Source organism: Vipera ursinii, assembly GCF_947247035.1.
Source record: "Vipera ursinii genome assembly, chromosome: 1".
NCBI lineage: Eukaryota > Metazoa > Chordata > Lepidosauria > Squamata > Viperidae > Vipera > Vipera ursinii.
Window position 1 is genome coordinate 136,248,495 of NC_139512.1, and position 15,243 is coordinate 136,263,737.

General features: G+C 39.2%; 1 protein-coding gene across 5 annotated transcripts in view; it reads left to right on the forward strand.

Annotated features, from left to right (window-relative positions):
* R3HDM1 (R3H domain containing 1) overlaps nucleotides 1-15,243 on the forward strand; it is a 62,690-nt gene that overhangs the window by 43,672 nt on the left and 3,775 nt on the right. For all 5 annotated transcript variants that reach the window (XM_083349496.1, XM_083349498.1, XM_083349499.1 and 2 more), the window contains 5 exons: nucleotides 2,737-2,840; nucleotides 5,860-6,029; nucleotides 6,596-6,746; nucleotides 7,819-7,898; nucleotides 10,122-10,206. In XM_083349496.1, coding sequence (XP_083205622.1) covers nucleotides 2,737-2,840; nucleotides 5,860-6,029; nucleotides 6,596-6,746; nucleotides 7,819-7,898; nucleotides 10,122-10,206 — 590 coding nt within the window. The remainder of the gene's footprint in view (nucleotides 1-2,736; nucleotides 2,841-5,859; nucleotides 6,030-6,595; nucleotides 6,747-7,818; nucleotides 7,899-10,121; nucleotides 10,207-15,243) is intronic.

Below are 15,243 nucleotides of genomic sequence, written 5' to 3' on the forward strand. Positions count from 1 at the left end.
CTGGAATCTGCAGAAGGCTCCTATTTCTGTTCTAGGTGATTGAGACCTGGGTATTTTTGTTCTTTAGGAATGTGAATAAAAAGTTCTACCATCTTTAAAAAAAAAAGTTATTTCCAGAGATTTTTTTTTCTGATGCAGAGCAGTCGATACATCAGCTTTCCAATATTACTTGCCCCCGGCTCCCCAAATTAGGAAAAGGCACCAGATGCTGAGTAGTTTTTATTTTTCAGTTTCATAATGTAAATAAATAGGAAACTACACATTTGCAAAGCATCATCTTAATTTCCAGGAATTCTTCTGACCTCTGTGAAACCCACAGGCATAATTAGAAATTTTAAAAGGACTGTGGCAGTGGGATGGTATTAACAGTTACATTTAACTCCCAGGAAAAAGACAAGAGTGATGAAGGATGGTAGGATGTATCCTCATTAGTTAGTGCATTTAGTGTTCTGGTGGATAGCTATAATACTCCATGTTATAGACATTTTATGACAATGCTGAGAACATGCTGTATGCTTACAAGCCTAAAAGATGGTACAAATTCCTGCTTAAATATTTAAAGTGCATTGACTTTATTCCTATTTCTTAATATAAATATTTTGTACTTATATATTATGTTCAGTAATTTTAATAATGAAACAAATATGGGAAATTTACTTTGGTGGTTTAGTTTAACTTTAAAAATACTGATGGATGTATTCTTAATCTCATAATCTGTATTCTCTTCCAGTGAAACTTTGCAGAACAGGATTAGTTGGGAATGGGTGGTGAGAAAGAAGGCCTTATTATTTATTTATTCATTCATATATGCATACATTCATTCATTCATCAAATTATATATATTCTGAGAAATTCCTAATTGTATGCACTTGGTTTGTGCAATAGAGAGTTCTAGTGGTTAAGGTCTAGTGATTAAGGCATCAGGCTGGAAACCAGGAGACTGTGAGTCCTACTTTAGATATGAAAACTGCCCAAGCTGACCAGTTAGTTCCTATCACAACCAATGTATCAACTCTTGTTTAAAGCAGAAAAAAAAGCAGATCCTGAACTTATAGGAAAATAGCAAGAAGAAAAAATTTGCTTGGTTTGTATAGCATATAGCAAATCAGACATGTCAAACACAAGGCCCGGGGGCCGGATCCGGCCCGCGAAGTGGTTTCATGTGGCCCGCGAAGCCATCCTGGAAACAGTGAGGGAACGGCCCCCACTGCCTTGGCCCTGGCCCAGAGACCCTCAGATCTGTCCCACTCCTGCCCAGGCCCCCATAGGCACCCTTGACGCAAACGATGTAGAGCTGGCCATGCCCACCCAATAGGCCATACACACTCTAGCCACGCCCACCCAGTAGGCCACGCCCACCCAGGCCACACCCACCCGGCCCCTTGAGGGCAACCGCAATGCTGATGCGGCCCTCAATGAAATTGAGTTTGACACCCCTGAAATATAGACCTAGTGATTAAGTGCAGTTTATTCAATATCTTCAACAAAATCAAATTTTATTATTGACTCTATCATTTCCTTTGTGCCATCATGTGGAAGATTTTAATTTTCACAGCTAGGATTGCTGCTCCATCAAGAAAACAGGGGAAGACAGATGTAGAATCTCAGAACATCAGTGTTTCAATGTTTTATAAGTATCTCCTACCATAACAGAGTTCTAGTAGTCCTTGTGGTGTCTATTTCCTGACCTTGCTGATACTCTGAGGTCCTCTTCCCTTAATGATATGGAAGTAAATCTTCCATTAAAAAAGGAAATTCTGAATGTATGAATTTATCTAAAATGAATTTAAATTTCAGATGTCATGATTTATTAGAATATTTTAAGGAGTGGTGTTCTGTTGTCCTGTGCAGCTGGAGATATGGCAATAGGTGATGAAAACAAGTTGATATAGCATAGTTTGGAAGGAAAGGAAGGCACACTACAAAGGATCTTCTGGAAAAATATACAATGCTATCCTACATAACTCTTTGGCCCATCTTGGTTGTTTTGATAGGAGAAGAATAAAACAGTTTAAAATCGTTGTGATCCTAACTAACTTTCAGTGGGATTATAATCATTCTTGCCTATAGGATATTTCTATATTGTTTTTTTTCAACGTTTAGGATTACTCTGATGTTTGTGTGTCTTACATTTTTTATTTTTATTATTATTATTATTAAACAAGTCACTGTGATACATTAAATTAACATCAGTCTTTAAAGCCTTGTCACCTTTACAAAAGTCACTCTTTAAATAATGCACAGAAAAGTTAGAAAAAGAAAAATAGTAATTCTGTCTATCTGTCTAGTTAACTAGCTATTAAGTCCAATGTTACATTCACATTAACTTTATTAAGATACATTGCAGAGATAATTTATTCTTTTTACAACCTGTTTAATTATAAAATAATCAAATACCCATTAATTTAGGAAAGGGAAATAACTTAGAATATATTTTCAGCCTTCAGTTGAAAGCAAATTAAACTTGCTCATCTGTTTCCTAAGAGACCGAAAAGGTAATTAAGGTAGACAAACTATTATTGACATTTACTATTTTATAAGAAAAGAAAGTCATGAGAAATAATACAACCATTAATTTTAATTTCTGGAGTGCATGATGTCTGTTTTTTGTGTAAATCCCAATTAAGCTTGCAACTTTCATCTATTTAAAGCATTATGGATGAAATGAATCTTGCAATTTAATATGCTTCTATTGTTCTTTTTCTTCCTCCCCCCCCCCTTTACAATCTGCTGCAGCTCTTCAGTGACATATCTTCAACCTCCAGGGTCAGAGCAGATACAGTTTCCTAGAACAACATCACCTTGTAATTCCCAACAGCTCCAAGGACAACAGTGTGCAGGTGTGAAAATAGAACACTAACAAATTAATCCATTCTTCTTCACTTAATTAGATTTTTTTTTTAAAAAAATCATTTTTGTACCAGTGCATTATGGCAAAGAATTGGAAGAGAGTCATTTTGATGCAGTGATTCAGGTGCTGCAACAGAAACAGGGAAACTGAATTCTAGTCCTCCCTTAAGTATGAAAGGAGGCTTGTTGCTCTGTCCCAGTCCAGCCTATCTCACTGGTTCCTGGGGTAACATTGGGAACATTATATACATCTGTCAAAGTGTGCACAGTCTTACTGCGCTGAGATAACCCAGGAGTAAACACAGTAAACAGTGGTTTGTATTAAATGGTGGTTTATCTTACACTATCTACAATGTCATACACCAGGAATAATATACATATATACGTGTTAACACAGCAGGATCCAACAAACCACAATTACAGCAGGAAACTGAAGAGAAGAGAACACAGTAGCAGAGCCTTCCTTTTATACAAAGGCTCTTAAAGGGACACAGACCGTGCTGAGTCATTCCCATCATTACATCGTACATCTCACATTATACAAGCTGGTTAGTTGTTAAATTATTTGGTAACATCACTTTGAGGCATACAAAATAAAACACAGGATAATGATAAATGAGGAAATGACTGTTTATTGGCTTTAAATACTATACGCATGGACTTGTCTTAAAGTTCGCTTAAAACAGTACACGGTACAAAAGTTTCACATCTGTTCCTGCATACTAAAAAAACAACAACAACATTTTGCAAGTGTCAGGGAGCGGGGGACCATAGACAGCTTTTGGGATAAAAGGTTTTTTGGAGGGGCCAGAGAGAAGAGAGCTTGAAAACATTTTTCCAAAGCAAAAGGTGGGTGGAATGGCCATCTACTACGACACTGATAGTATCCGGAAAAAAGCAAGAGCGGGTGATTCAATATTAGATGAGCTAAAACCTGACTACAGCCTGAAGGCACTAACTGTGAAGCTAAAGCTTAAATACTTAGGACAATCCAAAAGCAAGAGCTTCAAGACCTCAGAGAGCTCTTTCAATCTAGGTGTGATAATATCACACTTCAACAACAAACAGAGCAAATCAAACTAAACATCTGAAGATTCAATAAAGACAGATTTCTCCCAGATCCTCCCTAACAATAAAATAACAGAGTTGGAAGGGAGCTTGGAGGTCTTCTAGTCCAACCCCCTGCTCAAGCAGGAGATCCTATACCAGTCCAGACAACTGCTGTAGTCATTTATAGCTGATCTGGTGCACCTGATTCTAAGTTTAGGGATTTGAGGTAGTGATAAATGTAGCTGTATGTATGCATAATTTGCATTTAGTCCCAAGGGACGAAAAAAAATAGTACAGTACATGATATTTGTTATATTTATCCCTTTCATTAATTATATTAATGAAATGAAGATCATATATCTGTGGGATAAAAAGTTAAACATTTCAAAGGAGTATATGTTTTCGTATGACTATATTTAATAATTAGTATATTTTGATATACTCATCCCAGCTTCTGCCAACCTAGCAGTTCGAAAGCACGTAAAAATGCAAGTAGAAAAATAGGGACCGCTACGGTGGGAAGGTAACAGCATTCCGTGCGCCTTTGGCATCTAGTCATGCCGGTCACATGACCACAGAGACGTCCTCGGACAAGCGCTGGCTCTTCGGCTTTGAGACGGAGATGAGCACCAGCCCCTAGAGTCGGAAACGACTAGCACGCATGTGCGTGGGAACCTTTACCGTTTTTATAGAAAACTTGAATAAAATTACCCATCATTTGGACTCTATAATAATTGAATTCTTGCGTAATTAACTTGGCCACTTTTTAAAAAAATATTGTATGAGAATCCCAAAAACAGATTTTTAAATCAACTTTTAATTTAATTAAATAAGCAGATAGAAGTGTTTGAGTTCCAGCAGTGGTAATTCTTTTGAGCTATCTTTTGAGCTGTTCAGTTTTGTAAACCAATTTTTCTAAGTGTGTGTGTGTGTGTGTGTGTGTGTGTGTGTGTGTGAGAGAGAGAGAGAGAGAGAGAGAGAGAGAGAGAGAGAGAGAGAGAACAGGAACAGGGTTGGGGGGAGGGAATCAGTTAAAAGTTGCCATGTCTTCCTCCACCTCTGATTAGCAAAGTCACGATAAAGTGGAGTCCTACAAGTCTCCCATAGCAGAAGGCACAAAGTATTGGGCTATATTTAGTGTTATTTCCATTCACAAGAGCACAAACACTTCTCCCAATTGGGAAGCCTTCTGTTTTTAAGTTTGTTAACTCATAACAGCATCAATTTTTTAAAAAGTACTCAAATTGGGCAAGAATTCAATTATCATAGACTCTAAACAATGGGCAAGTTTTCTACAGCGGATAGTTAAAATATACCAGTCATTAAATTTAGTCATATGAAAACACATAACCCTTGAAATGTTTGACTTTTTGATCACACAGATATTTGTTCTTCATTTCAACAATATAGTTAATAAAGGGAGGAAGAACATAAATATCATGTACTGTACTATTTACATTTGGTAGTCCATTGGGAAATTTAAATAACGCAAATTATGAATGTGAAAAAAGTAAGGATACCCCTACATTTATCACTACCTCAAATCCCTAAACTTAGAATCAGGTGCACCAGATCAGCTGCAAATGAGTACAGCATTTTTCTGGACTGGTATGGGATCTCCTGCTGGAGCAGGGGGTTAGACTAGATTCTAGAAGACTTCCAAGGTCCTTCCAACTCTTGTTTATTCAAGAACTGCTTTCACCCTGCCACCCCATTGCCCCCAACTCTCCTTCAAAGTACCTCCAATACTCTAAAGCAAACTGTTTGTCTGCAGGCAAACACAGTTAGATGGAACCACAGGAATTAGAATCAAAAAGCTCTTAACTGCAAGTCTGACATTGACAGAGCATTGTGCAAGGCCTTGATTGATAACATCAACGTAAAGATAGATTTGCTTAGATTTTTCAGAATGGCAAAGGAGAAATACTAACATCTTTTCTTTCCAATCTTGTTTTGTAGCAGTAGCACCACCACCCAGTGGAGGAATGGTAATGATGCAGCTCAATATTCCCAATAATCCTCAGCCTCGGCCCCATTCCCCTCCTCAGTGGAAGCAGAATAAATATTATTGCGATCATCAAAGAGGGCAGAAATCAACAGAGTTTGGTTCATTGGAGAGTTGCCCACAGGTATAACTTATCCTGTGTTTGGAAAACCTAGATATTTTCAGGAAGGGAAACATCCCTTTTACAATGGTGTTTGAATGTTTGTTATCTAGACTGGATTTTTAGATATTGAAGGATGGATGGAATTCAAATTCAAGTAGGAAATTTGCTCTGGTTTTGGATCTGGGAAGGGCTGAGTTTTCCGTAATTCAAATGCCATCCCACACCCCAAGATATATTAAGAAAGTCATCAAAGTCTAAAGTCCAGTACTATAAGAAAATTAACAGAAGGTTACATTGACTGAGATTAGAAGATTAATAGAGGTCTAGAGTATGGATCCTTCTACATGGTATCCAAGAATGTGTAGAAATAGAGTGTTTTTCTGTTCACATCACTTATGTTGATGTTATGCCTCTTAATTATAGGAAAGGAGAATCAGCCTTTCAAGAAATTGCTAAGTGTGAGAGTTCAACAGGGTTACACATCACAGAATCATTTGTATTTAAATTAGATAGCTGAGTGTATTAAAGGCATGTTTTTTCCCATGCTCTGACAAAATTGTGTATTCTCGCTCTCATTAAATTAACAGCTACAACATAGTCCACAAATAGGTAGCCCTGCCACATCTCCAGCCCAGTCACCGGCACCAACTCAGCTCTCAAACATGAAGAACATCCGTCCCACTTTAACACCTCTCCCTCTTGTGCCCCCATTCTCACGACATTTCGTTCCAGGACAAGGTAAGAATTCCCATTTCCTAAATACTGAATTATGCATTATTATGGCTTTTAAAATTAGGAAGTTGCATTTTGTTTCTTTCAAAAAAAAGTTTTGCTTTCCCGTTCAACCGCTAAGTAAGGACACACAGCTTGCTTCAATTTATTTGCTAGCAATGTGGGATTTATGAATTTTGGATAATAATGTTGTGTCACAGAGATTTTTAATTGTCTTACCACGAGGGTGAAATCGGGCTGTGTGTGTAACCTTTGCCTCCACACTTTTGGGGCTCTTTGCATCCTCACTGATCATTGGGCAGACTTCAGTGGGTTATTGTAGTTTTCTTGAAGTCTTCATTGTCAGGCAAAAGTAACCAGACTGACACCTGTAAGGTTTAAGCTTGCCACTTTATTATATCCTACGCATTGTACAGGAATTTCCCCCGACTAGCAGCCTTTGGCTGAGAACAGATAGATGAGGGTCTATGGAGCTTAAGGGGAATAAGTTCCAGACCTCTTGCAAGTGCGCCAAGGACTTGAGCCTCATTCTTTGCTTGAGGTCTCTCCCCTTGCCTGGCTTGGTTTTTCTCAACCTCATTTGATCAGGTCTTTATTAATATACTCGTCTAACTTTGATTAACTTTGACTTCCTAAAAGAGAGTTTACAATATTTGGAGCTGGCAATCCCAATTACAAGGTTTTGCATCTCTATCACATTCTTTTGGGTCATGTCTTTTTTTTTTTTTTTTTTTTTTTGCATATGAAGGCATCTTTGTAGCCTACGTGTTACGACGTAATCACTATACAATTATATATTTTATTTTACTTAGCCCACTCTGCCCTGTGATTCCAGACCAAATTAAACTCCTTTACCTCATCATGTGCAGTACCTCACCGGGCTGCAATGCAGGGTTGGGTTTTGTTTTGTTTTGTTTTAAGATGAAATGTTCCCTGAATAAAAGATTTCTGCAAAATTTCACTAAAAATAAATCTTAAGAATACAAAATGCTCTTTAATTTTTCAGTTACCTGTTCTTAACATAAAATAGCATTGGTATTTGAATTTTAAATTACCTTGTTTCTGTGTATTTCTTCAGGAGATGCCAGATATCCTCTACTTGGCCAGCCTTTGCAGTACAATCCTTCTCTGCCACATGGGCACATAGCAGGTCCACAGGTACGAAAAAGGGCTTTCTTTACAGAAGGCTACCAAACAGAATATAACAAAATGTTGTCATTGTTCAATCGCTAAGTCATGTCCGACTTTTTGTGATACCATGGACCATAGCATACCAGGCCCTCCAGCCCTCCACTGTGTCCTAGAGTTAGTCCAAATTCATGTTCATTGCATCCGTGACACTATCTAACCATCTCATCATCTGCCGTCCCCTTCTCCTTTTGCCTTCCGTCTTCCCCAACTTCAGGGTCTTTTCCAAGGAGTCCTCTCTTCTCCTTTGGTGGTCAAAATATGTGAGCTCCAGCTTCAGTATTGGTCCTCCCAAAGAACAGTCAGGGTTGATTTCCATTAGGATTGACTGATTTGATCTCCTTGCAGTCTAAGGGACTCTCAAGAGTCTTCTCCAACACCACTAGCATAAAATAGCTGTCAGAAAACATGATGAAAACTCTTAATCCCATAACACATGGACAGACACAACCGCAGTTTCAGCCAGTAGATTATTAGCATTTTAAGCCAAGCCAAATGCCCAAATACTAGGGAATTCCTGGAATTTTGGCAGTCGGACAAATCAGCCATCAAAACACACACAGAGATAAACCACATTTACAATCCATTCAGAAGAGATGATTAAAAAAAGACCAGAACTACTCCTTTCCAGCTGCCAACATTCAGATAAACAGAGATCAACACTAGACAAATGGTCAGGTGGAAAACAATACTCTAATCAGGAAACCCAAAGAGGAAACTATTCTGCCATCAAAACTAGTAGGGCAAGTAACTATATGTAGTCCTCAAATTACAACAGTTCATTTGGTGACCGTTCAAAGTTACAACAGTACTGAAAAAAGTGACTTATGACCGTTTTTCACATTTACGACTCTTGAAGCATCCCATGGTCATATGATCAAAATCTAGATGTTTGGCAACTGACTCATGACAATTGCAGTGTCCCAGGGTCACATGATGGCTTTTTGCGACCTCTGACGAGCAGTCAGTGGAGAAGCCAGATTCATTTAACAACCGGGTTACTAACTTAACAACTGCAATGATTCACTTAATAACTGTGGTAAGAAAGGTCGTAAAATGGGGCAAAACTCACTTAAAGTCTCACTTAACAACAGAAATTTTGAATTCAATTGTGGTCGTAAGTCAAGGACTACCTGCTATATAAACACAGAGCAATCCCTACAATCACCCACATTGATTATGTTACCTAGTTAGGTAATGAAACGTGCAGGCAAACAACTAAGCTCAGAGATCACCAAGGTCTTCCGGGTGAGGTTCAAGGTGCTGGTATTGACCTACAAAGCCCTACATGGCATGGGTCCGTAATACCTTGGGGAGCACCTGCAGCCGGCATCAACTTCCCTCCGCCCAATATGCTCCCACAGAGAGGGTCTCCTCAGGGTGCTGGTGGCCCCCAGGGGGAGGGCATTCTCTGTGGGCGCGCCGGATTTATGGAACCATCTTCCGGTTGAGCTTCGGATGGCACCCGACCTTCGCTCCTTCCGGCGCGATCTAAAGACGTATCTTTTTGAACAAGCTGGCCTGGCCTGATGGGAGGGGGTTGGGTTTTTATTACTTTTAAATGCGTTTTAATCTATCTAAGAGTTCTGGGCACTTGTTTAATCTTTTTTAATTTTTGTATTCTGTTTTTTAATATGTATTGCCCTGTTCACCGCCCTGAGTCCTTCGGGAGAAGGGCGGTATACAAATAAAATTAATTAATTAATCATAGATTAGCACTTATTTGTAAATCTGAATGTATGTGCCTTAAAAAAACCCTCTGTCAAATAGCTGCTTCCCTGAGTCAGAAATTACTAATTACATTGCAATGAATAAATGATTTGTTATTTATCTTCCACCTTTCTGTCAATAGGACTTTGAAGGCAGGTAACAATAACAAATAAAACATAAGTCCTTAAAATAGTTAACACTTAAAATATGAAACAGTTAAAAGCATGGCACTGTTTCGTGAATTCAAGTTACAGTGTGCTAGATGTCTTTCCAAGAAGCTGTAATATGTTATTTAAATGGCTCCATTAAGATTGATCATGTGGCCATCTTCATTTTTTGTGGTTGGAAAATACGTATGTGGGAAGTAGAAGAAATATCATTCCTGGTCAATTTTTTGTGTACATGTATCTGAATTCTCTCCCTCTCTCTCTCTCTTTCTCTCTCTCTGTAACCCCCATATCCATCACCCCACTCCTATTTTAGTGTCAACCAGGAAACAGACATGGAAATAGAGGAAGAAAACCAGCTAAAAAGGCTGTTTCAGCTGATCTTGGTGCGGGAGAACCAGGCATGTAACTCATTGTCTGGTATTACTTTGTGATGCAACTTTTGCAACTGTTGAAGTATATTATGCCTTTCTTTTTATGCTGCTCTGTAGGAATAATGGAGATGAATACAGATTATGTTAGTAGTTCTTAACCTGCATGCTGCCAGCCCAAAATGAATTGACATGCACGTTAGGGTGGATCATGAGGGTAATATTAAGAAATTGAAATTTTATTTGGCACAAGCATGATGATCCCCAGATGTGTGATTGATTGAATTTAGTTGATTTGACAGTCTACGCTCCCTGAACAGGAGGGGGCAAGTTTGACCTTAAGTGATTAGGTATGCTTTCTATATTTTCTCATAGTGTTTGAGAGTCATCCCCTTCTCTCACCAGCTTCTGCTTCTCACTCTATACCTTCCTTTTCACGCTGACTTGCAATGGTCTTTCTTGGGCAATTCTGCTGCATCAGTTGGTGTGCTCAATTGCTTATTATGTACTGTGTGAACAGTCTGCAACAGAGCTTAAGGCCCTTCAAATATATAACCAGGTTTTGAAACCTCCTATAAAATCAAGTATTAATTTAATATAATAAATAGGCCACTGTGTTTTATACCAGTTGGAGTTTCCAAATGGTCTTCGAGGGAATGTGATGTAGACGTCGAACACAGTGGCAGAGAGAACTTTGCTCTGGGACATTCCATATAAGGCCACCCACAGACTCAACCTCTCATTGTATGATTGACTGGACCTGTCTATTTGGAAAGCAGTAGAAACCTCATAGAACAATGCCCCCCATTCCCAGCCCTTACAGGTGGTCCAGAAGACTGCTGTAATCAACAGTATCAAAAGCTGTCAAGAGGAATAGCAGGAAAAGGATAGTTGCATTCTCACCATCCATGCCTTTCTATATGTCATTAGAAAGCAAGACCAAGGTGGCTTCATTGCATATCCCAGCTTGGCCGACAGGAGTTCAGATAAAATAATCCACTTCTTCCAGAGTCCTCTGCAGTTGCCACTTTATTGAAGTTACTGAACTGCCAGCTTCTTCACAATTTGCCTCCAAAGATGAGGTTGAATATTAGGCAGTGGTTGTCCAATATTGTTGGATCCAGATCAGATTTTTTGAAGAGAGGATGGACCTCTTTTAAGGGAACTGAATCTCCCTCTTTTTTATATAAGTTTTGTTATTTTTTTTAAAATTACAATCTTTAGAGCTTAGTAAACAACATGTCTGGGTTTATATATTTAACATTAACTTCTTCAATATAAATCTATTCAGTACTGCACAACTCCTTGATCCTCCTTCCCATATTTTTTCATTTCTCCCTCATTTGTTGTTGTTAGTTGCGAAGTCGTGTCCGACCCATCGCGACCCTATGGACAACGTTCCTCCAGGCCTTCCTCTCCTCCACCATCCTCCGGAGTCCATTCAAGCTCACACCCACTGCTTCAGTGACTCCATCCAGCCACCTCATTCTCTGTCGTCCCCTTCTTCTATTGCCCTCAATCTTTCCCAGCATTAGGCTCTTCTCCAGTGAGTCCTTCCTTCTCATTAGATGGCCAAAGTATTTGAGTTTTAGCTTCAGAATCTGCCCTTCTAAAGAGCAGTCAGGGTTGATATCCTCTAGGACTGACCGGTTTGATCGCCTTGCAGTCCAAGGGACTCGCAGGAGTCTTCTCCAGCACCATAGTTCAAAGGCTTCAATTCTTTGGCGCTCAGCCTTTCTTATGGTCCAGCTTTCACTGCCATACATTGCAACTGGGAAGACCATAGCCTTGACTATACGCACTTTTGTTGACAGGGTGATGTCTCTGCTTTTTAGTATGCTGTCTAGATTTGTCATGGCTTTCCTCCCCAGGAGCAAGCGTCTTTTAATTTCTTGGCTACAGTCCCCATCTGCAGTGATCTTGGAGCCCAGGAAAATAAAATCTGTCACTACCTCCATTTCTTCCCCATCTATTTGCCAGGAATTGAGAGGGCCAGATGCCATGATCTTGGTTTTCTTAATGTTTAGTTTCAACCCAACTTTTGCACTCTCCTTCTTCACTCGCAACAAGAGGCTCTTTAGTTCCTCTTCACTTTCTGCCATTAGAGTGGTGTCATCTGCATATCTTAGGTTGTTGATGTTTCTTCCAGCAATCTTAATTCCAACTTTTGATTCATCTAGCCCTGCCTTTCTCATGATGTGCTCTGCATATAAATTAAATAGGCAAGGCGACAGTATACAGCCTTGCCGGACTCCTTTCCCAATTTTGAACCAATCAGTGGTTCCGTGTCCAGTTCTCACTGTTGCTTCTTGGCCCGCATATAGGTTTCTCAAGAGACAAATAAGATGGTCTGGTATGCCCATCTCTTTAAGGACTTGCCAGAGTTTGTTATGATCCACACAATCAAAGGCTTTAGCATAGTCAATGAAGCAGAAGTAGATGTTTTTCTGGAACTCTCTAGCTTTCTCCATGATCCAGCGTATGTTAGCAATTTGATCTCTAGTTCCTCTGCCTCTTCGAAATCCTGCCTGTACTTCTGGTAGTTCTCGATCCACATACTGCTGGAGTCTAGCTTGTAGAATTTTAAGCATAACTTTACTAGCATGAGAAATGAGTGCAATGGTGCGATAGTTTGAACATTCTTTGGCACTGCCTTTCTTTGGAATTGGAATGTAAACTGATCTTTTCCAATCCTGTGGCCACTGTTGAGTTTTCCAAATTTGTTGGCAAATTGAGTGTAGCACTTTTACTGCATCGTCTTTTAAGATTTTGAATAGCTCAGCTGGAATACTGTCACCTCCACTAGCTTTGTTGTTGCTCAGCTTTTCTAAGGCCCACTTCACTTCACATTCTAGGATGTCTGGCTCGAGGTCAGTGACTACCTCATTGTGATTGTCAGGGATGTTAAGCTCATTCTTGTATAGTTCTTCTGTGTAATTCTGCCACCTCTTCTTAATCTCTTCTGCCTCTGTTAGGTCCCTGCCATTTCGGTCCTTTATCATGCCCATTTTTGCATGAAAAGTTCCTTTCATCTCTCTAATTTTCTTGAAAAGATCTCTGGTCCTCCCTATTCTATTGTTTTCTTCTATTTCTTTGCATTGTTCATTTAAGAAGGCATTCTTATCTCTTCTAGCTATGCTTTGGAATTCTGCATTTAATTGGGCATATCTTTCTTTTTCTCTCTTGCCTTTCGCTTCCCTCCTTTCCTCAGCTATTTGCAAAGCTTCCTCAGACAGCCATTTTGCTTTCTTGCATTTCTTTTTCTTTGGGATGGTTTTGGTTGCTACCTCTTGTACAATGTTGCGAACCTCTGTCCATAGTTCTTCAGGCACTCTGTCTATCAGATCTAATTCCTTAAATCTATTTGTCACCTCTACTGTATATTCAACAGGCATATGATTTAATTCATACCTGACTGGCCTAGCGCTTTTCCCTACTTTCTTTAATTTAAGCCTAAACTTTGCAACAAGAAGCTCATGGTCTGAGCCACAGTCAGCTCCTGGTCTTGTTTTTACTGACTGTATAGAGCTTCTCCATCTTTGGCTGCAGAGCATATAGTCAATCTGATTTCTGTGTTGACCGTCTGGTGATGTCCATGTGTAAAGCCGTCTCTTGGGTTGTTGGAAAAGAGTGTTTGCTATGACCATCGTATTCTCTTGACAAAATTCTATCAGCCTGTGCCCTGCTTCATTTTGTACTCCAAGGCCAAACTTGCCTGTTATTCCGGTTATCTTTTGGCTTCCTACTTTAGCATTCCAATCCCCCATGATGATAAGGACATCATTTTTGGGTGTTAGTTCTATAAGGTGCTGTAGGGCTTCATAGAACCGGTTAATTTCATCCTCTTCAGCACCGGTGGTTGGGGCATAGACTTGGACTACTGTGATATTGAATGGTTTGCCTTGGATTCGAACTGAGATCATTCTGTCATTTTGAGGATTGTATCCCAGTATTGCTTTTCCTACTTTTTTATTGACTATGAAGGCTACTCCATTTCTTCTGAGGGATTCTTGCCCACAGTAGTATACCTGATGGTCATCTGAATTAAATTCACCCATTCCTGTCCATTTTAGTTCGCTGATACCTAAGATGTCGATGTTTAGTCTTGTCATCTCTTGTTTGACCACGTCCAGCTTTCCTTGATTCATGGACCTTACATTCCAGGTTCCTATGGAGAAAAAATCTTTACAGCATCGGACTTTCCTTTCACCACCAGACATATCCACAGCTGAGCGTCCTTTCGGCTTTGGCCCAGTCGCTTCATTCTTTCTGGCGCTACTAGTACTAGCCCTCTGCTCTTCCCCAGTAGCATATTGGACGCCTTCCGACCTGAGGGGCTCATCTTCCAGCGTCATATCGTTTTGCCTTTTGGTACTGTCCATAGGGTTTTCATGGCAAAGATACTGGAGTGGTTTGCCATTTCCTTCTCCAGTGGATCACGTTTTGTCAGAATTCTCTGCTATGACCTTTCCATCTTGGGTGGCCCTGCACGGCATAGCTCATAGCTTCATTGAATTACGCAAGCCCCTTCGCCACGACAAGGCAGTAATCCATGAAGGGGTCTCCCTCATTAGACAATTACAATTTTTGGTACTATTGATATAGACATTTTCATCATATTTTACTAATATTGTACAAATAACAATATCAATTCATGTCAATATCCTGTTTTTTGTGCTCTTATTAAAGTTTGATTTCCCATCAGTATTTAAAGTATCTGTCACTTATGATTTTCTTAATATTATTTACATTTATATAGCTAAAAAAATTTATTCATACCAATTCTCTTATTTTCAAATTTCCCATATCAAAAGAAGAACAGAAAAAAATTCTATTTTAATTTTAAAATGTATTTTCCATTATAAAAATCTAGTTATATCTAAGGGTTATCCATTCTTTTAATCATATTCAAACAGATATATTAAACAGATAGAGCCCCCTCTGATAGATCAAATCCTCTTTTTTTTTAAATCTAACTCTCTTTTTTTCTTTGCCAAGTAGCTTTCCAGGCCAAGGCAATCAAATCGCCCAAAAATTTTCTTTCTATTTTTGTGAAGCTGCTTGGCA